Below are 26,593 nucleotides of genomic sequence, written 5' to 3' on the forward strand. Positions count from 1 at the left end.
TAGGATCTTTTCTGCCAGTCTTGGGCTTACTGTAGCCGTGGGTGAACGCTGGCTTCTGGAGAAGTCTGGCTCGTTGAAAGGCCTTATCTGTGACACTCGGATGTTGACAGTAGGAACCGCACATGGATTTTCAGCACTGAAACTTAAGTACACACAGGTCTTAGTGGGGAAGCCGCTCGTGGCCCCGCTGGCTACGTGGCTGTGTGTGTGCATATGCTTAAATCACCAGCAGGAGAAATGAGCCTGCTTCCTTTGACAAAGATCATAGGCCAGCATGCAAGAGTTAAAAGGTCTAAATGGGGCTCTCCGTGCTGGGAAGGGCTCTCCTGGATGGGCTGTGTAAAATGCCATTGTGCCTGCTTAGGAAGGTTTTACAATGCCTCCAACTGCAGTGTGGGCAGAAGCCACAGGTGACTCTTTCTTAACTATCTCTGTGGAGCGATGGGTTAGGTACCTGGCGGGTAGTAGGTGCGATGAATACATATTGTCCGGATGAACGATGGAAGGGTGATGTGGACCATATCTAGTCTGCACCATTTATTATGTATGTGCAGGCATACTTGGGAATAACCTCCCGTAAATACATTAATAAAATCGTAAATACTACAGGAACCAGGGCTGGTAGCCGAGGAAAACAGCCCTTGATGAATCATCTTCTTTCCCAAAAACTTGGGCTCCCTCCCTGCTACCCTTGATTTTCCACGAAGCTCTACTAAGCCCGGTGCATTTGCTGTGGGGGATCATGCCCTGCGAGTTGAGAGCTGTCCTGAGCGTGGTGTGGTGAGACACGTTTGACCGCTGTGCGGGCTTAATAATAATTACCCTGAACTTTAACGATAACGATTCTTAATGTGTATGATTATTGTTAATAATGACAGTTAATAATTGTACCCAATACTTATTATCTTTAATAATAATAATTAGCACGTGGGAACCAGTCGGGCCATTGTGTTTATCTTTAGAACAAAAACCTAGATCTATGGGCCGGGACTCTGCAGTGTCTGCTTCTCCTCTCGGCTTTGCCAGGTCACAGTGAAGTAGGAGGCACCTGGGGTCAGAGCAGGAAAGGCTTCTAGAAGCCTTCTATGCGTTCTGAACACGGGGCCCATTCCCAGCCATTTTACAGAGGTCTTGTTTCATGGGGTGCCTGTCCCCAGACCACCACAGCCTCTCAGGCCTCCCTCTGCCTGCTCGTGTAGCCTTCAGAACTTTTGTGTTTTGTTGCACGGAGACCCAGAGCAGACCCTCATTCCACAGTGTCCTGATCTGTGTGAATTACACCGGGCAGAGTCCATGTTTATTACTTGTACATTGGCGAATCTTTGATCTTCTTCTGTTTCGGCTATGTTTAGATTTACATGCCTGCGTGATTTTTTTCCCCCCTTAAAAAACAAGGTCTAAAAAGCGGTTGGTGAATTAAACATTTTTAAGGTTTTCACACTTTGATACGAAGCAGAGAAATATTTCAGTGACAACAGATTTCAACAGATTTCCCAATAGCCGACTTTGCTTTATTCTCTGGGATAGTTTATGCTTTCTTCTTTGCAAACACCGAGAAGTACTCTTTCCAGGGGTGGCTTGTGTCCGTGTATAAAATAATTCCAAGTTTGCGTTTGGCTGTGTGTTTTATATTAGTTAAACATTAGTTGAGATGTTCACGAGCTGTGTGTGTGTGTGTATATATTTTTTTTTCTGGCTCACTTGGTGGGTTGTTCACTGAGATTAAAAAAGAGAACGCCTAGAAGAGGACTTCTTTTGAATTCTTGTTGACCTTCCTGTATATAGTCAAGGGCATCTCAGGCCTGGAGATCTAACGTGCCTCCTATTGGGTACTATAGGCAGCTTTAAAATAAAATTTCAGACAAAAGCAGGGCAGACCTGAAAATACAAGTGTTTGTAGTGAAATAATAACAGTAAACATTAAAGGTGCTACGGTCCCCTCACCCTGGGCCATGTGCTAAGATACCCCGAGTAGGTGTAGACTGTCTTTTAATCACTAGAACCTGAGATATTCTGCCCTGTAGCACCCATGCTGCTAGAATGGCTCAGTCATAGAGACGACCTCTCCCCTCACCTGCAGGCTTACAGGGGACCTGAAACCATCAGGCCTGTCCACCCCACGCTGTTTCTGTCCTAGCTGACTTAGCTTTTAGAACTGTCTTGCCCTGATCCTCCCAGTGGCCCAGACTGCCTTGTAACGTCCGTGTTTTGCTGTTGGATTGTGTCCTCCCAGGTTTGATGATTCCTGTCTTCTGTGTGGTGGAGCAGCTGGACGGCTCTCTGGAATATGACAACAGAGAAGAGCACGCCGAGTTCGTCCTGGTGCGAAAAGACGTGCTTTTCAGCCAGCTGGTGGAGACCGCGCTCCTGGCCCTGGGCTACTCCCACAGCTCGGCTGCTCAGGCCCAAGGTATTCATTCCGCTTCCCTTCCTGCCTTGCCTCCTGTGAGCTCTGAGGAAGAAGAATAGCTTCCTCAGAACAAGGCCTACAAAATGGCTAGCTGTCAGATGCCACATCTGACAGCAGGCAGCAGAAATCCTGCAGAATCGTGTTGTCTTGTTCTGCGGAGTATTTGGCCAGCGCCTCGAGAGCCGCCCCAATCGACTTGTGTTTCAAAGCAATCCTCGTGGTGTTTTTGCACTCATAATTTCTGGTTGTTTTCGCTAAGTCATCAAGTTGGGGTTCTCAGGGCCAGTGCTGAGAGATCTTTGACCGCTGACTTCTCTGAACTCTAATATATATGATTTATAAGCATATGAAATGTATTTATTTGCTGCCTCGGGCCCACGGTTTCTGCAGTTTGCCGTCAGGTTTTTATTAAACAGAGAAACCGGTGCATCTTGTTCTTTTGTGCCCTTTGAAAACTGTCCTACAGTTTTGGTGTGGTCCATTCGTTATAAAAAAACATCACTTTCTCTGTAATCACCTCTTTTACCTATTTAATTAACGACTAAAGCTGCATAATTGTATTGGCCATACCGGGGAGCTTATGTGAGTTTCTCTTTTTTTCTTCTTTTCAAAGCTTAGTCCATTGTTCTCCCACGCTGAAGCCTCGGCAAAATAACAAATAATTACAGTATTCCTCAAACTTTGAATAATGGGGAACAACCTGAACCAGTAGAATTCTTACCCTTGTTTCTCAGATGACATGGCTGAATAGTTTATGATAATGTTTATAGATAAAGGTGAGACATTTATAACACCCTGGTCTCACTTTCTATGCTAATATACTATCTTACCGATTTTTACTTAACCTTCCTGTAGGTCCCAAGAATTCTTGCTGTCTCTTGAGTCTGACTTCACTTCTTAAGAGAGATCAATTGACTTCAATGGTTCTGATAAGGGGGCTGGGGGGAGGGGAATCAAGTGTTTATAGAGTTAAAAATGCAGAAGTTGAGAACACAGGACGCAGACTTGCAAGCTCATTCATTCCATAGGCACATTAGTGTTTTTTTTTTTTTTTTTTTTTTAAGTAGACTTTGTTTAAATTTCAGTTTAAGTCTCTCAGGGCAGTCAAGAATATCTTCCCCATGCCCTTGGCACATCCTGAACTTGGCCAGGCTTGGCGCAGGGCCGGCAGCAACTGTGGAGCCCCTTGCCCTTAGAGCAGCGTGATGCATGGTTGCTTGTCTCCTTTCCTGGACAACTTCCTTTCTTGTGTGTGGGGTTCAGGATTTGGCCACCACTGCCTTTTATTTCACGGGATGTGCCCGAATGAAATAAAAACCTTCTCCCTGTGGCCCATAAACTTTCTCGTGCCACTGTGGGGGGATATTTTTCTTTGAGTGTAAAGGTCATTGTATCCCACCGCTTGCATCCTGGCATGCCAGCTTCCTGTCTGACAGGGCTATCTGTCTCAGTTAGCGTAGCTGCTTGGTGCACCGTGAGCTCACGGGTGGAACATGGAGCACTAAGTGGCCAAGATTTGATTCTTGGCACATGCAGAGGGAAAGGACTCTCAGGAGAGGTACCCCAGGGAGCCCCACTGACTTCCAGCGATGTGGGCTGAGTTTTGCTCACCAAGGTGAGCTGTGCAAGCCGTGACTATTGTCTGCCACAGAGCACTGAACAAGGGGGCGAGCCAAAAAGAATTATTTGCTTGCTAAAGTGTTTGAAAACTAAGGTTAAAAAAACACTACTTGTTGTGGGTTTTTTTTTTTAATGTGAATCCACTCATAAAAAATGCTATCTAGATCAATACTTTATGTTGGAAGGAAAGGTTTGTCATTATACACCCCACAGACTTAAAAAAAATCAGAGTGGGTTTATTTTTTTCTTAAGCTTGGTGACCTGTTTTGAATAGATGGAAAAACACACAATTGCTCATGTTTTGAAAAGATGTTATTAGTTCCTCCTTGTCGTTCTGGTGACTAGAAGGTTAAATACCTCTATTATGGAAAAGTGGGAAATCTCACAATATATTTAGATCTTTCTTGTCATTTAGATGATTAGAAGATCTGTTTGGGACAAATGGAAAAACAGGACCCTTTGTTCCTCTGAATGGATGAATTAGGTCTTGGTTGTCATTCAGGTGATGGGGAGCATATGGCATGCTGCCTACTTATTAAATGACCTACTTATTAGGTGACCGGTTATTCATGAGTCAGACAAACAGCTCGGTCAGTCCAGCGGAGGACGTGATGTCTGTGACTTAGGCAGAAGGATTATATGTGTCCTTTTTGCTTTGTTTCTTTGGTTTTGTTCTAGTTTTTCCATGTTTTTATAGTTCTCCCAAGGTAGGTTCTGTCCCGGGACCCTGGGTTCTGTCCCCCTGTGCCTGTGGTGTGAGGGAGACTTAGGCCACGAGGATATTGGGTTGCTTACACCTTTTTGAAAGATTGATGCTCTTGAGACATGATTTTTCATTTTGACATGACCAGAGAAGCTTCTCGGTGATTGACCTGGAGAGGCAGTTTAGATGCCTGTGTAAGACTAAATATGTCTGCGGTGTGGTTTTGCAATGATTCCCAAGTCCCAGTCGTCAGGGGTGTGCTCATCCAGTCCCAATCAGGGGTGTCCCCATGCTTCTGTAAGCATGAGATTGTCAATTTCTTTCACTGAGAGAGTATCCCCCCAGGTGAGCTGCGAAGATTTTCATTTATCTGCTTCTAAAGGAAAACAGCAATTCTGCTGAACCAGAAGTCCAAGGACTCCCCTCCCCATGTTCACAAAATATTTATTTAAATGCTGGATATTGGCACTGGAGACAAAGGCAGCAGACACTATCATAAATCACAGGAACTATGTATCTAGCTGACTTATACTTCTCATTTACCAGCACACACACCACTAACTGTGTGACTCTCAGTGAGATGCAGGGTTCATCTGAACCCGCTATGGTACATACACCACAAGCTGACGCCTGCACTGTCTGCTAGACTGTGAGCCCATCACTCCGAATCACAGGCCTCAGGTTACCGGAAGAGAGGGCTCTGGGAAGCTGCTGCTGTGTGGGGTTCATCAGAATCCCCTTTCCCCGCCTTAACCTCACCGTTCTTATTTTTCCCTTTCCAACCTTTCAACTTTGTCCCATGAGGCTTTCTGTAACACCCAAGCAGCCCCCACGCCCTCCACGGGCTCTTCAGGCACTCTCATACTTGGCCAGCTTTGGGAGGAGACACCTGCTAAGGCCAGATGATGTCACCATGTGTGTAACTGGCTTAATTTGCAAGTGGTCATTTTATCTGTAACACTCTTCCCTCCGTGAGCTTCAACATTAATTAACAATTTATCTTATACATGCAAATGTTTTGCCTGGGTGCATGTACATGCACTGTGCGCATGCTTGGTACCTGTGGAGGTCAGAAGAGGCATCAGATCCCTTGCAATTGGGGTCATGAGTGGTTATCAAACAACCATGTGGGTTCTGGGCTCTGAACCCCAGTCCCATGTTAGAGGAACAAATGCTCCTAAGTGCTGAGCTACCTCTCCAACTTCCAAATTTTATTTTTGGCTGGTAGATTATATTTAAAAACAAACACGCTAAGCGATAAGGAAGCCAAAGTCCTCCTTGGTGGGTTATTTTTGTTGTGAAAACTGTAGGTTTAAGAAAGGGTGCGCCAATTAATCGTTATTCCTCATTTATGTTGCAATAATTGCATTTGGGAAGTCATTTGAAAAAAAATTTTTAATGGCATAGAGAAATGTATTTAGTCAGTGTTATGTGACTGAAGTATGGTGCCAGGTAGCCTCAGTTTTCCAAAGTTTCACCTATGTCCAGAGAAGAAAGACAAACACAGCACATTATCTGACTGGTGCTGGGTTTGGTGTAGGATGAGGTAGGATTCCTTTTCCTTCTAATAAGAACAGAAGTCAGTATAAACCTCTACCTCCTATAATTCTCTGAAGAAGGGGAAGTTGTTGCTTTGATGGTCCTGTGTCTTGTTAAGTTGTTCCTTTGCTCCTGTCGTGTGTGTGTGGACACACAAGTCCAACAGTGAGTGTCGCCTCTGTTGTCTTTCCATGGGAAGATTAGAAAAGACCCTGAACGCTGTCTGGGCCTCTGGGAATGGGGCAAAGCCATTTCTCAGCAAGACAGTGCTTGGAGCAGTGAGCTCCCTCAGACTCTGTTCTCAGAGATTCGCCTGTCCTGGTGCATTTGATCAGCGCAGTAGCCTGCTGAAGGTAGCTCCTGAGTGCTTCCCACTTTACAGACAGGGACATCGAGGCAAGGGAAGAATGGGGAGTTGCTTTCTCTGGGGCCCAGGCCCATAGCTGAGGAACTTCCTGCAGGGTCAAAGTGCCTCACCCCAGAGGTGCTCTTGGAAGAAGCTAACCCTTTGAAGTTCCAGAGATGGGCTGAGGGCTAGTTCCCCCAGTATCTTCTCTTCACCCCTTGCCAGAGGCCCCTTTTAGACAGTGTGCTTCCCAGATACATGATGATTATCTATTTGACCATACTAAATCATGGGTAGTTTTCGTTTTCTTGAAAAACATGTAGAGATACCTTTCCTAAGCAATGGAGACGGACTTTATTAAACATGAACAAGTATCCAGACACCAGAATTGTTTTTGATATTTTTTTTTTTTTTAGACCAGGTCACACTCTGTAGTCCAGGCTATCCTTGAACCCTAAGTAGCCTGTCTGTCCCAGCTTCCTGAGTGCTGGGATTACAAGTGTTTACCACCACACCTCACAGCCTTCTAAAACTAAATAAAGGGCATGACTTTTTCAAATAAAGTCAAATAAAGAATTCCTTAAGGTCAGGCCAAAGCTTGATGTGAAAATAAAGCTTGTTTCTTAGCAATTCTGACCTACCTGCTAATTAAATCCTCATTTCATATTTATTTATTTGTTTGCATACTTATTTATTATTTTAGTTTTTTTGTTTGTTTGTTTGTTTGTTTTTTGAGACAGGGTTTGGTCTCCATTGCCTGGCTGTCCTGGAACTAATTCTGTAGAGTAGGCTGGCTAACCTTGAACTCAGAGGCCTGCCTGTCCTGGTCTAGAGCTAGGGTTAAAGGCTTGGGCCACCACAACCAGAGATGGGCTCCTCTCTGAGGCCTGTAAGGAGGTTGACCTGAGGTAGTGCTGTTTCAGCTTTTGGTAATCAAGAGATGGGAAGAAACATCTCTTTTCAATGAGCTTACCTTTTGTGGTTTAATTATAATAAAATATTAAGTGTGTAGAACTCTTTAGTTGATTTTGACATTCTGAGCTCAGATATAGCCGTTGTAAGATTGATAGGGCATAAACATATATACGATTTATTTATTAGTTTGGTTCTAATTTACTTATTTTTAAATTAAATGTATTTATTTTATTAATATATTATTTTAATTTATCTCTATATTGGTGGTTAGGTGGTGGTTAGTGAACTCCTAAAATATGTGCAAGAATTCCTTGTTGTCTTTCTGTTGCTGGAAATAGTTGGCAAGGTGGGGCACAGGCATTAAGTGTCCCAGGGAATTGTTGCTTCCCAAGAGAAAACCCTTCCTTTGCTAGTTCTTAACGTTGTTTTCAGGATCTTTCTCTTGAATTTCAGCTAGTAACGTGGCGAGTTCTTCCTGTCTCAGGCCCCTATTTCTTCAGAGTACGCTGGCCTGTGGCTGACACTCAGTTCCGAGCAGTCAGTAGAAAGGATAGACACACTAACTAGAGAAACGTGTGTGTCCCTGGAGTGCTAGCTTGCTTTCTTCAGTGTGTAGATCTGAAACCCACCCATTCCCTTACAAGCAGATACAATACAAAGCACAGAGCGAGACCCACAATCCAATGCATTTGCTAAATTTCTGAGAACAGGTTTTGCTTTATTTTAATTTTAATTTTTACCCCTATGATGTTTACGGGAGCCTGTGCCTGAGTGAATGGGTGAAGGTCAGAGTTCAGCTTCCCATTATGATTCTAACCTTTCACCTTGTGGGTTCTGGGACTCGAACTCAGGTCACCTGATTTGGTCAAAGGCGCTTTCACCCCCTGCGTCACCTCACTGGCCTCCAAACTGTCTTTTGAGTTTTGTATTTTATTAAATGTTATCCACAAAGGATTTTTTTTTTCTCTAGTGTGCCATGATGTTGGTTTTCATTCATGGTTTAGCTGTTACGTTACGGTTTGAACTGGAATGTTCTTAGATTCTCTGCTCATCAGCCTGTGCTGAGTTACTCAAGTCAGGAGCCATGCACATCTATAAATGATATATGGTTGATATTTCCAACCCAGTCCTTTTTATTAGTTAATTAATTAATTAATTAATTTTCTATCCACTTACATGAAAGACATCCTAGAAATTTTATTTGGTGTCTTGATTCAGAGTGGGCTCTTTTGTTTTGTTCTGTTTTTTGTTTTTCTGAGTTTTTTTTTTTTCTCTAACTTTTATGGAAGCCCTGACCCTAAAATTTCTTCATGGGAACAGTTAGTGAGCTCAGTCCAAACTTCAGAGAAGGGTTTGGAAATTCACACGTTTTTTGAGGAAGAATGTTAAAAGACATGTGGCTTGGAGCTGAAAGGTCTCTGTGCCTTGAGGTTTGACATTTTCCCTATTGAAGTGTTTAGAGCGCTCTCTCTTCTCTCCTGTTTTCCCGGCTTCTTTCTTGGCTTTATTTATCTATTTATTTGCTCTTCCACTTTTGCCTCTTTAGTTAAGCTCTCAGGCTTGGGACATTCTGACTGCCCCTCTCCCCCATAAAGACATAATGAAAATGGCCTAGATGTAGAAGTTTTAGGCCTTGGAGCAAACTTTTAATAAATGAGCTTCTTTAAAAAAAAAAAAAAAAGCTGTCCCTAAAATAGCAGAAAAATGTCCCCCAAATTGCCATCATCCTTCCTCAGCCTCTTGGGACGCAGGCAGGCTAAAGTGTAGGCCATGGGCTGGGATGGCACATGTTTTTAACAGGCCCTTCTGTCATGCCAGCCTCCCCTGCCGCGTCCCATCGAGTTCTCACACACGTGTGCAGCTCTGTGTCCACATGACAAGACCTGAAACACTCCCTGGAGCTACATACCAAGAGGGAAGTACTCTTATCTATGCCCTTGCCCAATGTATAGTTAAGATGAAATATCTAATATAAATGTTTATCGCCTTTCCATCCCTGTTTATTTTGTCATAGTATGCGCCATTTTGAATATGTAAATATGTAATCATAGCTCATGTGAAATTAATCTGATAAAAGTATTGTCTGCATGGGAATTCGGATAGGATGAGACTCCCTAGCCAAAGCTTGGGATGCCTAGCATCTTAGCGGATCATGTTTAGAGAAAACCATGGTGGGGGGGCTGGGGATGCGGCTCATTTGGTTGACTGTTTGCTCAGCAAGCATGAAACTCAACACATGCACTGCACACACTTGTAATCCCAGCCCTTGGAAGGTTGAGGTGGAAGATTCAGAAATCTAGGGTCATCCAGCTACTACATAGAGATCAAGGCCAGCCTGGAACACATAGACCCTGTCCTTATAACAAGCTACCGAGGGCAGAAAATGCAAGGTGATCTCAATTTCTCTCTGATCTCACCATTTCTCATTGGATACATATTTATTTAAAATATCCAGCCATGTGAGGTAGCCCACCCAGTGCTTGCGATCCTGGCGCTGAGGAAGCTCATGCAGGATTGTAGTCTAAGGCTAACTTGGCTGCATAGCAGGGAGACCCATGACCACGAGGGGCCGAGCGGCTGACTCCTGTACTTTGGGGCTTGTGTGGAATGAGTCAGGTGATCCAGGTGGAGCAGGTTGACCCTCCAAGACAGACAGCTTTTATTAATAAACTAAATGACTGACTGGCTCCGCCTGCTGTTCCTCTGTAATTTCGCGTATTATGCACTTCTTATTGCACACTTTCCGGTGTCTCATGCGTGTATCTGGCTGTGAGTGCTACCGGAAGGGGTTGCAAGTGCTGATGGGAATTCCAGTATGCTTTATTCTGTATTTGACTTTTATTCTATTGTAAAGCGTAACCTTCGCGACTGTGATTTTAAATACGAGGTTAGTCGTTGGCTGCCTTCTTGGTCTGTTTGTGCCTTCAGATGCAGCACAGGTTCCATCAAGGAGTTCATCACTTATTAATATACTTACAGATATTCTCCCGTGCTGCCTCGCCCAGGCAAATCCTTCAAAGTTGCCCATCCAAGTTGGTCCCAATCTTTGTTTTTACACCATTGTTTGCAACTAAGTAAAATGTATTTTGATATTCATGTCGGATTTTGTAATCTTAAAATATTAAGTAGAAACCTTCTTCCATATCTCTTCTTCCCTTTTGGGGAATGATTGTCATGTTTAAAGCCCACAATTCCGGTTAATTCTCTGAAACAGTGAGGCTCCACCATCATAAGGCCTCTCGTTCCATGTCTTACATCTAGACTTTGTACAACATTTCTGGACATTTTTGTAGTCTTATGAGACCTTGGTTCTGCCATTGCTCACTCATCCGTGTAGCATCAGAAGGCTGTGACCTGTCCCCTGCTTTTGGCAGCTCTGAAGGCTGACAGAGGAAAAGCTCACCGGTGGCTTTGTAGGGCAGGGGTGAAGAGCAAGCATTGAGCTGGCCGCTTGGTCACACATGGGCACCTTGGTTGAGTTTCACCTGGTGCCAGAGAGAGCATAGGGGATGGCAGGGGCATCTGAAACTGGGCACTGCAGTGTGTTTCTGAATTCTAGTGGGTCTGACGTTGGGGTTTTAGGACATGTGACATTTCTTCCCCAAGAAACGGTAATTGGCGAAAGTGTTAGTGTCAACATGAGGAAGCACGCAGGCTTTCCCCTGCTTGGTCTGATGAGATGTCAGTCAGCACAGAACTGGTGGTCTGTAGGCCTCTTACAGAAAAGTTGCAGTGGCCTATATGCAAATCAGACAGTGCCAAGGTCCCCCGGGGCTCCCAGCTTCCAGCTCCAGCTTGGCAGAGAGCTGCTTCTGACAGATTCCTTACGTTGGTTTTGTGAATCAGAGAGTGGGCTGTGGACCGCTTATAGCACATTCCCGACCCGTGTGCCCTTGTTGGCTCCGTCACGTAAGCCTGGTAGTCCCCCAATGGAAAACACCCACCAGCGAGGGAGCTCAGCTAAGTGGGAAGTCCGTTCCTGCTCAAGGCGTGACCAGGTTGACCAGCTTCCGGTTTGGAGGGTTGTATGCTCCAGAGCCGAGACGATGAATAGCAATTCAGAGTGTCTGTGTCTCGAGAGGGTATTTTGTAAGGGGGTGGAGAGACTTGACTTCAAGGGGGCTGGTTGCACATAACCTGCATGGGAAGAGACATGGCAGCGGTATTTGGAAAGACGCATGTGTTTAGACCTTTAGCTTTTTGAGCACCGTTTCAAGTGAGTGGAGGGTTGGAAGGGCGTGCCTCGGGTCTCTGGTTCTCCCGCACGCTATCTTTTCATGCGGTCACTTAACTAATTCTTATCATCAGTTACACACAAGGGCTTGTTCCATCAGATATACAATGTCCCTGCCCTGTGTTCCACGTTGGGACGATATTCAGTGTACTGCGTAGTAGAAGGTTGGAGGAGCCCCTTAGGCGCCCCATCTGGTGCGAAGGCTTTGGCTTCTGGGGACAAATGCTTAACCAGTACAAAACCGAAGGTTTTAGGTTGGTTTTAAGGGTTAAAAATGAAACGATATGAACAACAGAAAGATTAAAGTTCTCTTTCTTCCAAACAAAATCTGTTAGCCGTGTTCAGTAATTCATGTTTGAAATCAGCCAAATATTGCGTTGTTAGAATGAGTTGCTGTTGGGCTATGGTTTAGTTCTTATGAGAGAAATGAAACTTTGAATAACAACATGTGTGTATAATATGTGTGTATATATAATGCATGCATGTGTGTGTCGTGTAATTGCATGTATTTCTAGACTGGTCACTGCAAGCCCCAGCCATCTTCCTGTCTTTCCCCCCTACCCTGCCCTCCAGTAGTGCTGGAGTCACCAGCACACAGAGCTATGCCCATCTTTTGACCGAAGTGCTGGGGACTAGAACACGGGTCTTCTTCAAGACTGTATAGCAAGCATACTTATCTGCTGAGCCATACACTCAGTGGTCTATTTCCGATAATTGGCATTTATCAAGTGCCTCTTCTGTCCCGGTTCCTATGGCTCTGTCAGCCCTACCTTAACTTATCCAGTCCCTAGAGCAACGCGGTAGTTTGTTGTAGCGAGCTGCGTGGTGTCACACCTGATGGAGATGTATAATCAACTCCTGAGATGGCTAAGGCCTGACCTATGCTATGATCACGCAATGATTATCAGCTGCCTGCATATGCGTGAACCTATGAGCAGTGCCCAGCTGGCAATCCGGGATTGGCAGCCCATGCCTACTTAAGGGCTGGGAGAGGGTTCGCCCGGAGAGAGAGAGGGGAAAAGAGAGAGAATTGTAAAAGTTCTGGAATAAACTGCAGTGAGAAGAGCTCCGGGTGTCGCGTCATTCCTTGCTGGACGAGGTGGGACGTGACAGTTTGTATTTTACCATCAGCATTTCAGCTAATGCTTGAGAATCAAAGGGGTGAATCGCTCGACCCCAGAAGCACTGGCCCCAGAGAACGTGTGCCAACCACCGCCTGTTTTTACTGTATTTACAGATTGTCAGTTTAGTCTTCATTTGTCTGTTTGTTTTTGTTTTGTTTCTGAGATAGAATCTCTCTGTTGCCAGGCAGGCATCAAACGTGCTACTTGCTGCCTCAGACTCCCGAGCTGGGGTTCCAGGCGGGACATTTTATAAAAGCCTGTTTTATTTGTGCCTCTTTTTGTATGTATCTCAGCACCATATAAAAGCATTAGGCCTTAACAATCCCTTTTTTCTAATAATAAACTGATGTTCATTAACTATAGAAAAGTGAGCAATTAAAAAGTAGAAAGACACCAAAATATCTCCCATGGCAAACACTAGGGAAGACATGATGCTACTTCTCCCTGGTCCGTTTTCTATATACACAGCATTTCACCTGTCGGCTTTGTGGTGTCCCCACGCTCCTATTCCATTCTCTGTATTGTTGTTCCCAGTGTCACACAGCCACGACGCTCTGATCGTCAGAGTAAACGGGAAGCCCTCGTTCCTTTTGTCTTCCCTTCTGATGTTCGTTAAACAGGAGCAATCTTAAACATCAGAAGCAGTAAGTGCTGAGCTGTGGCCATCCTGTGCTCGATCATCAGATTTATTCCCACATCTAGTGAAAAGATTCTTGTTTCGTGGAAATCCACTTCTTCGCATTGGAACTGTCACAGGTGGAAGGCCAGTTATTAAACCAGGCCCCCATCTGGGGCTGCTTTCTTTCCACCCCTGCCTTGTGGTAAATAAAGAGTTAAATTTGTGTTGGAAGGCTTCTTTTCTTTTCCTTTTTTTTCTCCTTACCTTTCTTTTTCTTCTTTTTTTTTTTTTTTTGTAACATGGAAGAAGGGTATAAAAACTTCGTGCCGTTCAAGAAACTCCAGTTAATTGGTTTCATACTTTGTTTCTGTAGCCGTCTTGCTGTGGCCCGTGTGTTGGGCTTCTTTCCTCCCTGAGAAGCACATACGCATCGCTGTGTGGGCCAGTGACTGAGGGCTTACGAGCTGCACAATGACAGCCCTGGGTGAAGATGTCCCTTGGCCCGGGGATTAATAGCTGATGACAGTTAGTCTGTTAGCTTCTGGTTTTGCTGTGCGCACCAGGAGGGAGCTTTGCTGAAAGTGTCGCGGGGGACGCTCAGAGGGAGTGTTTTTCTTGTGTTCAGAGTGACTAAAGACAGCCAGAGGTCGGAGGTCAGAGGTAGGGAATTTGTCAGGCAAGTCAGGAGCGCTCCCTCGCTTGCTGGAGTCCGATTAAGGCCATTGCTCCCAGACCTCAGGTCCTACTGGAAGAGATTAAACATCTTGCTTGGGCTCTCTTCGGCACTTTGGAGTTCTAACATGGGTCTGGCTTCTCTATAGTCTTAGCAGATTGGATGTGGGTCTGGTTATATAGCTTTTTGTGTATTCAATCTTGGCTTTGGCAGAGCCCTTACCTGTAAGCACAGGCGGCCCCCCAGGCTCCCTAGTTGATGTCCCCCGCTTCTGGAGTCACCAGCTCACGTGGGAGCTGCCCTCGCAGGAGGAGAGGGAGCCCTTTCTCTAGGAGTGCGCTGGTGGCTCCTGGACAGGGAGGTGTCGCTGAGGTTCCTGAATAGACCTAGCAAGGGCTGGTCAGCATTTTAGGTGTCAGATGGTTGTTTTCTCGAGAAGATGTGGCTGGAGATTTCTCTGTAACATTGATTAGGGTATCCTTTGCTTCCTGGTCCCTTCTAACTCTGGGAAATATTTAAATCTACCTAATTGTAATTTAAATTAATGCAGTTTTAAAAAATAAACAAATGCAGTTGAGATTAAAAAAATAAAATAAAAACCTTTTTTTGGCTTTTGGAGGACATTTCAGAGGTGACTGGTGATGTGCCACAAGCTTACTGAACTCTTGGCAGATCGTCCTTTAGCCAAGTCAAGGAAAAGGAGTGGGCCAGCTGTGACAGCCATCAGTGTGAGGAATCATTGAGGTTGGGTCATCTCATCTCAGGCAAGGTGCCCTGACTGCAGAGTTGAGTTTAATAAAGATGTTTTATTATAGGCTTAAACATAAGGGGTAACACGAAGACAGACACTCAGAAGGAAAAACAGACACACCCAAGACCATGGGCTTCTCAGAGTCCTATAAAGAAAAACTTCCCCAAGAGTGAGCTCGGACTCCTCCAGGGAGTCTCCCCTGTACTGTCTGGAAGTTTGTTAACATAACCAGCTTTCCGCTGAACCACGCCCCTAAAAGTGTGCCTTCCTCCGCTGTGCTGTTGGATGCCTTCTGAGTGGCCCTGAGAACACAGGCTCCGTGGGCTCTTGTGCCTGTCTCCTGCTTTGACAGGGAGTGGTGAGGGCGCCGTTGCCAGTGAGGGTGTTAGCCAGCAAGCAGAGCTTGCTGTGCTTCTATTCGATGCATACGAATCTTGTGCGGGGTAATTATTCCCATCTCCTAGCTGAGACAACTGAGACAGAGGGAGATTAAACGACAGGCCCCAGGGTCCACTGCAGAGATGCACCACACCGCAGCCGGTGTCCAAACGTTTAAACCCAGTCTTCCTGCCTCTCGATGTGATTAAGGCATTGTTGTAACAGTGAATTACTATTAATAATATTTGGGCATGACGGTGCATGCTCATGATCCCTGCACACAGGAAGCTGAGGCCGGAGGATAGCTGCATTTGCGAGGCCATCCTGGGCTATGTTGTAAGAACCCACTTTCAACCTCCCCATCCCCCAAAAGCATAAAGACTGATATCAAGCCTTACATATAACTAGAGTCACTCATTAAAATGCTAAATATTTCTCTTCTCTTTCCTTTCTTCATTTTTTTTTCCTTCAGGGTGTAGAATGGGAGGAAGGGAGAAAGGGAGAGAATTTCAAAGACATTGCGAACGCGTTCTACTTAATCTGAAATATTTTGACGCTTCTGGAGAAGGAAGATGATTTAATTTCATATATAATTGCATGAAGAATTATAAATTATGTTTTCTAAAATACCTATGACACTAAAGCACAAAATGAACAGATAAAACTGATTTGTTCTCTGACAAATCAAGATATATGGCTGTGTTTTCATTACGAGTGCTGCTCGCGCAGAGGGAGCAGCCGAGCACGTTGCCATACGACGCGAGCCGTTTCCAGGCGGTGCGGCCTCGGCATGGGCATCTCGAGGTGATTTATCGCCACGCTCAATTATTTTCTCTAAAACACGCTGGCAAGCAAAGCCCAGGTTGAACTTCTGAAGTCACAGCATGCAGAGACGTCTTTCTGATCGACCTTTGGCGTAAGCTTCCTCCTCTGAAGTAAGGTGTTCTGTTCTGTGAAGGGAAGAGACCATTTCCAAGGGAAGGGCTTGGGGGTGCCAGGATAAGACATTATCTCTCAACCCTCTGGATAGTATCCTGGAAGGTATGTGTTGACTTCTTCTGGAGGAGAACTTATTCATAGGAAGAGTGAGCAAGAATCTTTTAATTCTTCCCGTTAGACTGAAGCCATTGCGTGTCTTCTAGCTCTCCGTGGTGGAGGAAGAAAATGCAAAATTCAGGTCTTCTAAGTTGAAGCCCTTTTCAGGGGACCCCTGTCCCCACGCTGACTCAGGCCTTTATGTATCCTGAGTTTTCAAAGGGGTCCGGCTGTTATCGAGGCTAGGGCTACACTAGCGATTGTGGATGAAGGAGAGAGCCATCTTCTTTGTGGAGCCATTGATGTGGGCTGTGGTCAGTGCAGTCCACAGAGGAGGCACTGGCTGCTACCTCCTCCCTTTTGTGAGCCACCTGGTTGGTGATGAATGTGCGGGATAGAGTAGAGAGTGGATCTGGGTGTCAGAGAGGAAAGGGAGAGACCCATGTGGTAGATCTTGACCCCTTTTGTACCCACTTGGAGCACGACAGGATCAGACACACGGGAAACACCACTTGGCCCCTTTTGCACCATCCTGCACGACAGGATCAGACACACGGGAAACATCACTTCCTTCATGTGCATCACATTCGATGCCTTATTACCTTCCTTTCTTCTTATTTATCCTTGAGAGTCGGCTGGAAGCGACTGCTTTATGGTATGAAATGATGGGGCCATCCCAGCAAATGAGGTTTGAAAATAAAGGTTTTAATAAATTGAGCACTGCACATCAGTTCTGAAGCACCTTTAGTTTATAGTATAGTAAACACGAATGCGCAGTTGGTTAACTAGTTTCCTGTCTCCAAGAAACTGGTAGGATTTGCTCCCGATGAGTGTGGTGGCTCTGTCATTGCCCTGTGACCCTGTGAGATCACGGGGGAGCTGGCAGCGTGGCCTGTCTGAAGTGGAAGGTGATGACAGAGGGCTTGCCATGGCCGTCACGTGTTTTTACCGTGTGACCGTCTGGCGGTAATCTTGGTGATTTCAGACTGTGACTCTGCTTCAATTTTTCCATCTATTCAACCAGAGTGATACTAACAGTTCTTCCTCTGTAGAGTTGCCTGGCTAAAAGAAATAAGTCATGTAAAGCAATTTACGTTGCCCTTGACCCATAGCAAGGGTTTGGTCCCCAGGACCCATGTAAGGAGAGAGAACTGAGGCCAAAAGGTTGGTCTTGGACCTCCATACATAGCCCATTGCATGCATCCCCACATACATGCCTACAGCCTTGCTACAGTAATAATAATAATAACAGTAATACAAAATCACTTTAAAAATATCGTTATTGCTAGGGCTAGCTATTGGTTCAGTCAGTAAAATGTTTGCCTTGCAACCGTGTGGACCTGGGTTCGATCCCCAGCAGCTGTATAAAAGAGCCAGGCGTGCTAGAGTGTGGCCATAATCCGAACACTGGAGCGGCGGACACAGGAAGATTCCTGGTTTGCCACTCTAGACAAATTGGTGAATTTTGGGTTATGAGTGACCCTGTGGCAAAAAAAGAGATGTACAGAGATTGAGGAAGACAACTGCCCTTGATATTCACAGACACCACACACACACACACACACACACACACGCACACATACACACATATACACATACACACACATACACACACATACACACTCACGCATTCATGCACATATACACATACACGCATATACACACATATACACATACACACAAACGCATGCATACACACATACATCACACACACATGCATAATGTACCACCAGATAGATTACTATTGTTAATGTAGAGCACAGAAGCCAGGAAAATCTGTTTATTTCTTTTGTCTTCTTGGCTTCAATGCATGCAGCACCTCAACCTGAGATACTGGGTGTGAATTACCGATACTATTTTCTTGCTCTGTGTGTTTCCTCGTGATATAAGAGGACAAGACATAGACATAGGGACTTTTCTGTCTTTTTAGTTGGTGGTATCTGTCCCCCACCCACCACGGGACCCACCAAGGTCCCTGTCATGCTGTAAGTCTTTCGGTATCCTATTCCACGGCTGTCCTGGGAAAGGTGGTGTTTGTTTGTTGTCTGGTGTGGAAGAGTCATCCTGTATCCCATTGTTGACTCTCCCCCTGTAAAGCACTTGGAATATTTTATGTAGGCTGGCATTGAGCTAGAACTCCTTGCTTCATCTACACAGATAGTACATACATGTATAGTACACACAGGTATAGTACACACAGGTATAGTACAGGGAAGCCATTTAAGCCAGTCACACATGTCTTCTCTTCTCACGTGGGTCTGCCTGTGGGATTGCCTTGCATGATTCTGGGGCCAAGTGGAACAGAGGAGGCAGCCAGAAACAAATCATGTGAATGACGTCCTCTGGGTCCCCTGGAAAACATGAATCTCGCGAGAGCTCAGCTCCTTTGCCTCCTGGTTCCTCCTTGCATCCTTTCTCCCACAGTTTTCCACAGGGGCCTGCTTCACTCCCCAAGCCGTGTTATTTGGGGCCTTTCTCATGGACCAAATGACGACAAAAGAAGCTGCAGAAAACCTAACTAAATAAAGGTTGTAGCTTGCGTTATGGTCTATCTGGCTATGTTATAGTCTAATGTGATTAGCCAGTATACACAGGGATAGGGAATCAAATGGCATTGTGCTCAAAAATAGCTTTAGATTTCGGTTTATTGATTATTCCCTCCTCATTTCTCTGCCACTTTCTGTCTCACTCTTCCCTCCCCAATCCTCACTGTTTAAACTCTTCCTGTTCTCTTCATTTTTTTTTGAGCAGTATTTTCCTCTTAAAAAAAAAAAAAAGAAACTAAGTGTGGGAAACCAGCATTTGAAGGAGGCCTGTCTCCTGCCAGACAGCAGATGTGTGGTCCCCACTCTGTGTCGGTGTGTGCTTATTTTAATGTTAGCATCATCAACTGGAAGCTAATAATACTTTAAGAAAAGTATAATTATGAAGGTAAATCTGTATCAAAAATTGCATGGTGTGCCTCGAAGTCAAATATAATTATTAGTGACTAGCCCTCCATTTAATAATTCTCCAGTCATAGAATGGTACATAAAGTAGAGTCTCAAAAACTCTGTGCTTGGAAAAATCAATTTCTTATAAAACGTAATCCACCAGATCTTAGACAAAAATAATCTCTTTTGGTATAATAGAACCATACCTATATGGAAATAACCGAAACACCCTGCAACAGATAGAACATTATGTCTTTCTGTTCAGTGGAGCTGTGTGGTTACTGCTGAGCCCTGGCTCTCACTGCGTTTTGAGTCCAGTGGTTCCAATTTTACTCTTCTGAGTATTTTCTTCTCCTGGCCTTGGCCTTGAACAGTCACCTCTGCACTCTGGGGCCCTTTGTCACGGCGGTGTGGGGCTAGGGGTGTTGCAAGCTGGCACACATGTTGCGAGGGGCTAGGATAGCACCACCCTGAAGGGTAACTAGCAAGAAGCGGTGTTTGGCATACTTGGTGCCTTTGGAGGTGACAGAAAACAAGCAAGCAGACAGCCTGGATCAAGACATCCAGGGGACACAGGTCCAGTCACTGTCCTAGCAGGCTTGTGTATCTCTGGAGGACTGGTAAGGAGAAGTGTTGGGGAGGTGGAGGAGTGAAGGGTTCATTCATTCATTCAAATGTATGTTGAGTGAAGTGTACACGTTACCTTCATGGAAATCCTTAGCTCCAGGATTGCAGGCAGCCTGGGTATCCTTGCATGCTGTCTTAGTGTGTACTCAGTGATTGTTTTTTTGTTTGTTTGTTTGTTTTTGTTGTTGTTTTGTTTTGTTTTTGTATTTAAGACAGGGTTTCTGTTGCTGTGAGGAGACACCGATACCATGGCAACTCTTACAAAGGAAAACATTTCACTGGGGCTGCCTAACAACTCAGAGGTTTAGTTGGGGCCGGTGGCAGGGCAGCACGCAGACAGACGTGGTGCTGGATGGAGAAGGAGCTCAGAGTGCGGCATCTCGGTCCACGGGCGGAGAAGCAGTTCATGTCCCTGGGCATTGCTGGAGCACAGAAGACCTCAAAGTCTATCTCCACAGTCACAAGCATCCCCCAGCAAAGCCACACCCCCTAATAGGACCACTCCCTGTGGGGGGGGACCAGTTACATTCACGCTACCACACAGGGTCTCTCTACATAGCCCTGCCTGTCCTGGAACTCACTATGTAGAAGAGGCTGGACTTGAACTCAGAGAGACCCACCAGCTTCTGCCTCTGGAGTACTAGATTAAAGGCGTGCGCCGTCGCACCTGGCTGCGCTCAGTGGTTTTTAACTAGCATACAGTGTTGACATTAAATGCCTGTTGTCACACAGGACTGTGCCAGTCACACGCATGGAAGTTAGAATAATGCCAGGTAGCGCTTTAATGACCGTGTGGCTAATGGTGGCTATTTATAGTAATATTTATGACCTAACCTCCATTTTTTATTAGTTGTATGTAACAGTCATTTTGTTTTATTAGTATTATTTTCCTTTGCTGCCGGGAGGTGGAGCCTAGGGTGTCGCTGCACACGCTAAACCAGGTCGTTCCACACACCTGCACCCCCGTGTCTGTTATTTTAAACAGTTTTATTTATTTGATACAAGGACTATTGACGGGATAGAAAACAAAACCGTTCTTTTTTTTTTATTGGGGATAAGTATCGTGCCCCCCCCCCACTCTCTTCTGAGTAGTTTTGTTCACAGAGTCTGTTCCGCTCAGTCTGCACAGTGTCCTCCGTGTCCCCACTGGCTCGTATTCTAACATTTGAATACTGCTCCTGTTGTGGTTTTTTCCTTCCCAGCAGACAAGGTCTTTCTCTTACCACAGCATGCTACCTGCTCCTGTCTGACTCACGGGCCAGGGCTTACTACGCCTTGGGTGGGGTCTCCACGAGACTCATCCTGCGTTGTGAGCATGGGAAGCAGCAGGTCGACCAGTAGGCCCTGTCTCCTAATCAACAGCCACATGGCAGTCAGAAGGAGAGGTCTGGTGCAGGCTGGGGCAGTGACAGCAGCGGGGGCTGGCACCAAGGCTTCCTTGAGCGTGAGCGCTTTGACACACTGAGTCACAGCCTATTATCACTTGCGCTGGTGTCAAAACAATGCAGCAGCCCGAACTGCAGCTTGGCTTGCTCCCCGCCAGCACACATGCTCCTTGTAAGTCATTAGAAGGTTGGCGTGGGCTCCTTCCGGGATCACTCAGAGCTGCATTGGGGGGGGGGGGTAGTGGTTATTAATCACGTGTGGCTAATTGTGCCGGGGCCGTTTGGGGGTGTCCTGATGGCAAGGTGACAAGGCCTGATTTCCAGGGGCCTCTTGTCTGGGAGAGCTCGTAAGCACAATGGCTTTCATAAGAGCCATACCTGAGTGGATCGGGCAGATCTTCCCTGAGAGTTAAAGGAGGGAGAAGCCTCATTGGGTAGGGAAGCTTGGTTCAGACTGAGACAGGGGATTGACTGACAAGGCTGTAAGGTTGTGATGGACAGAAGAAGGGAGATGGTTGGCAGGAAGCTCTGCCTGGCAAGTGTGCATGGATACTAGGGGCTTTGGGACTCAGAGAGAAGAACCTTGGATGCTAAGCTGAAGAGTTCTTGCTATCTTAGCAGTATCCCGCTAGGGACCACCACGGAAAAATGCTGAATCCGTGCAGTTACGGTGTTTGAGAAATATGTGATTCTGTTGATATGCGGTTGAGGTATTAATCAGTGAACCGCACAAGTGACTAGGCAGAAAGTCCTCTGTTATAATCAAAGAGAAGTTTTTTTTTTTTTAATTGTTATTGTTTTTGTTTGGTTTTGTTTGAGGGAGGTGACCAGTTCTGGCTAACAGTGTCTTGGCAGTGTCATCAGAGGCCCAGGCTTTCACTTGTATTCTGGCTTCTCTTAGTATCATTGCAAAAATGGCTATCACAGGTCTAGACTTCCAATTCAGATCCCAAAGACTTAGAAAAAGGGAAGAGAGAAGAGCCAAAGACAGGACCCCCCCCCCACCTCATGAAACGCCCACTTCTGGTTCTGCGAGGAAGGCCTTCCCGAGGACTTTGCCTTTTACTGTACTCTCGGGTCTTTGGAGCTTGGGAAATCAAGTTTTTCATCTGATACAATGCATCTCAGAAAAAAAAAAAGAAAACCCAGGATTCTCTGGGAAGGAGGAAGGGAAAGTGGATACTGGTCGGCGTTGGCCACAGCGTGTTTGTGTCTATCGTGGGAAATCAAGACAGCCAGAGAACAGAGGGGCAGAGAGCAGAGAGTGCCAGCAAGACATCCTGATTAGACTCAGACAAAACAACCTCAGTTTCATTTCAATTCTGGGTTTGTTTAACAGAAAAATATTAGGCAATGAATTAGGAAAACGAGGCTTCGAGTCCAGCACTGCTCTTACTTTGACCTGTGCAGGGGGAAGCAGGGCTCTGAGCGTTGTTTTTCTGATCTGCATGAAACTGGGGCTTATGGGAACACATACACAGGAAAATGGGGACTTCAGATCCAGAATGCGGGATGCCGAGAGGAGACCCGTGCTTTGGAGTACTGCTTTAAGAGTAAACGTTGAGTAAGTCATAGAACTAAGCATGCAGGTTACGGGAAGGTACACGTTTTATTAAAAACTCGTCTTTCCCTACTTTGTGGGACTGATGAACTGGCAAACGTGTTTCATGAATTAATTTAATTCAAACAACCCTCTAATAGTCCTTGGCGTGAGCATTTCTCTGGTCGCCTGTACGAGCGTTTTCAGGCTGCAAGGGAAGGGGGGGCCTGGCAGATTCCTGCTCCTCCTCCAGGGACGATTTATACGTGACAGTTGATCATGCAGTCTTCTCCTGATAAAGAGTTGGTTATGTCCTCCATACGTGGACACTCTCTCATGCCTTGCTTCTGTCCATGGAAAACTTAAGATCAAGGTTCAAGTTGAGTTGACATCCCAGGAGAGAGGGGCTTGTCCCCACTGCACTGCCTGCCCAGAGGCACTTGGGTGGCTCTCTCTGTTTGGCATTTGCCTTGGGAGCAGAGGTCCACACAGTAGCTTTATCCGCTCCTCACCTCTGTTCTCTCCTAGCCTGTGAGTTATCCTGCCCTGTGCACACCTACCACCTCCTGGCCTAACTGCACAGCAGCTGCCAAGGGCACCCGTGTGCTGGTGCAAGGCAGGAACTCGTAGGAGGACCCTGCGCTTGCTGCTTGGTGATATTGTATCTCTTTTATCTCTAAACAAGACTGGTATACATGCTTAGCACATTGTGAGGATAAGATTATATTGAACAGTGTTCTTTGCGCTGTGTTTAACACCTGGTAGGTGTTCACATTAAAAACTTGGGTGCTGGGAGAAGGCTCATCCTTTGAGAGTTCCCAAGAGCCCTGCCAGGCATCTCTCAACTGCCTGGAGCTTCAGTTCCCAGGGCATTGATGCCTCTGCCCTCCCCGCAGGATCATGTACTCATGTACATCCTACACAGAGACATGTGTGCACACGCACACACATGCACACACACACAAACCTACAGATAATACAAATGAATCTTTAAACATTGTTTGAAGGATAGTAAGTAGGACAGTGTTGGTTGTTCAGGAATGCAGCCTCTTTGGTTTGCTTTGTGCTGTTCTGCAAATAAAAGCAGAGAATTACAAGGCCGAGCATCAGTGCACGCTGCCCCGGGTAGTGTATTTCATTCTCCTTAGTATCTAAGGGGTTAAGTTTTGAGTGAGCATGGGATGGCAAAGACAGAAGTGAAAATTTTTTTTCCCTATACATAAAGAGAGCCTTGGAAAGAAGGCGGCTAAGGGGGCTCTCTCAGAGAATGGAAAGGGGATGGAAGTGGGGCAGCAGAGAGTAAATGATTCAATATGATTTGAATTTGATACATAGTAATACGGCCCAACTGAGATCTTTATCATAGGAAGAAAGGAACTACTCAGGATTCATAAATGCCGTTTATTAGCAATTACTATTTGGGCTTCTTTAACTAGAAAAAGTCTCCAGGCATCTGAGATCACTAATGGAGCTTTGGAGGTAAGAAGACAAAAGGACTTTTATGTTGTTGGTTTTTTTTTTAAAGCTAAAACAACAACAACCAAAAACCCCTTTTTATTTTTGCATGTACAAAGGTGACTATAAATGTTTTACCAGCCCGTAAGTGTATGTTTTGATCTACGTTTACACTTATTAATGGCATAGTTACAGTAGGAAAATTCATCACAGGTTTTAACACTTTCTTTTATGATAGGTGGATGATGTCATTCATATATAATGAACAGTGACCACCCAGAGCAGACAGTTAAAATAACGGGGGCATTCATTCTCCTGCAACTGCTGCCTAAAATAGGCCACCGTTAAAGTCGCAGTAACGTGCCCTGGGAGGGACGCTTTTGGGGGGTCGAAATCCCACTGCTGGGTTGGAGATTTGTAAAGATGATTAAGGTGACAGATGACACTGGGGAATTCTGAGCACTGAGCCCTATCTTCTGGCGTGGCATATCTGCACTCGGGTGGGCGGAGCCTGTCTCACTTTTATCATTTTAACTCAAATACCACAAAAAGTGCCCCACCCCATGACAAGGACTACTTTACAATCCACAGATTTCAGAGTTCCTCCCAGCTGCCTTAGTTGTGAGCTCAGAGCCTGGGATTAGGTTTAGCAGGGCAAGTGTCCTTGGAGGTCAGAGTTCAAGGAGTCTTGGTTAGCTTTCTGGGTGCAGGGGAAAAAGGGAAGACAGTCACTCAAGATGCTTTCGGAAACAAAGGTTTCATTCTGTAGGGCTCTAAAAAGAAAAATCCCTCAAATAGCCTCAACACACACACACACACACACACACACACACGCACACACGCACGCACGCACATGCACAGGCGCAGTTTGTAATCTCTGCAGTTAGCAAGTTTACTCCCGCCATTAGTGATTCTGGCCTATAGAGAGTGTACAAACCCAAAGGAAAGGAAGTCAGTGAAGGTGGGGGGTGTCGGCGGAGAGGCAAGCCCTGCCCACAGACTCCCTCCTTCCCGCCCCCATTCCTTGCAGGCTTGTAATTACGTCCAGACTTGCTGTAGTATCATTACACAGTGAAGATGAGCTGGGAGCTCTTTTGAAGTTAAGTTTCTGAACATTACCCCCTGCCGTAGAAAGGGCACTGCCTTGCTGTGGCCAAGCTTTAAAAGCAGAGCCATGCTAAGCAGTGCACGCCCCTTTCCTGGTTCCTGGAGGAGGAGCCTCCTCCGGAGGGACCTGGGTGTTTGTTGCAGGTGGTCTTGCAACACAATAGGAAACTCTTGGTCTTTTCAAGGCTGGTGCTGAGAACTCCAGATAGGCAGAACCGCAGGGTACAGATTAACATAGCCACCAGAAATGTGTCAGCTGAGACTCTGAGTAGGAAAAGCTGTGGAGAGGGGCAGGGTTTGCAGTGCAGCGTCCCAGAACCAAAACTGCTCGGGAGAATGTTGGAAGAATACATATGATCTAAATTCTGCTTTTTGAACTCTCACTCTCATTTTTTAAAATATTGTTTCGTATCAATAAATGTACTGCGAAGCCCCTCCCTCCCCCGCCAGTGGAATCTGCTCTGCCCTTAAGATGAATAGAATGGGGTGTACGGACTGGAGGGAGGGTGGTAGGAGGGGCTGCTGGGATTATATGTGCAACACAGCACACTTAAAGATCCTTTCTTTCCACACCCACCGTATTTAGGGAATCTCCCCCTGACTCCCTTGGTGTACCCCTGCTGGGCTCTCCCCAGGGATTTTTCTGGGGTCCTTCCTGTGTCTCACTTCTTGGGGAGTCTGGCACCTGCAGGATTTGTTTCACAATTCTTTTACAGGTTAATTGTTATAAAGTTGCCTTTGACGTTTATTGTTGCTAATTCTGCAACTTAGGTGTTCCCAGAAGTATGACCGAGCCTCCCCTAAGACCCCAGATGGCGGCAGAGGTCTCTGTGAGTTTGGCCACTCTTCTGTCCCTTGGTGCTCTGTGTCACCCTTATATCTTGTGCTGTCTAGCTGTCGGTGGCTGTCCCACACTGACTCGGCTCATACCTGGGCTGTGATCTTGACTGTCTAGAAATGTATTAATTTTTTGTGTAGAGGTTTACAGTAGTGGCTCATATGAAATCATTTCAGTATTATCAAGTTTGCTTTCACATCATTTCAGATGAATTTATGTCAGGTCAAAATTATTTATATGTGTAACTTAATATAACTTAAATTAATAAATTTTTTTGGTTTTATTTTGCCTGGTTAACTGCTTTAGATACTTCTCTCTTTTTCTTTTTGGTATTTTTTTTTTTTTTTTTTTTTTTTTTTTT

At 45.6% G+C, this 26,593-nt stretch overlaps 1 protein-coding gene across 2 annotated transcripts in view; it reads left to right on the forward strand.

The window, feature by feature from the left end:
• The window catches only part of Satb2 (SATB homeobox 2), a 166,451-nt gene that overhangs the window by 22,580 nt on the left and 117,278 nt on the right, over positions 1 to 26,593 (forward strand). For both annotated transcript variants that reach the window (XM_050159390.1, XM_050159391.1), the window contains one exon: positions 2,234 to 2,410. In XM_050159390.1, coding sequence (XP_050015347.1) covers positions 2,234 to 2,410 — 177 coding nt within the window. The remainder of the gene's footprint in view (positions 1 to 2,233; positions 2,411 to 26,593) is intronic.

The sequence above is a fragment of the Alexandromys fortis genome, unplaced genomic scaffold (genome assembly GCF_014885135.2).
Source record: "Alexandromys fortis isolate MF-2015 unplaced genomic scaffold, M_Fortis_MF-2015_v1.1 scaffold_65, whole genome shotgun sequence".
Lineage (NCBI taxonomy): Eukaryota > Metazoa > Chordata > Mammalia > Rodentia > Cricetidae > Alexandromys > Alexandromys fortis.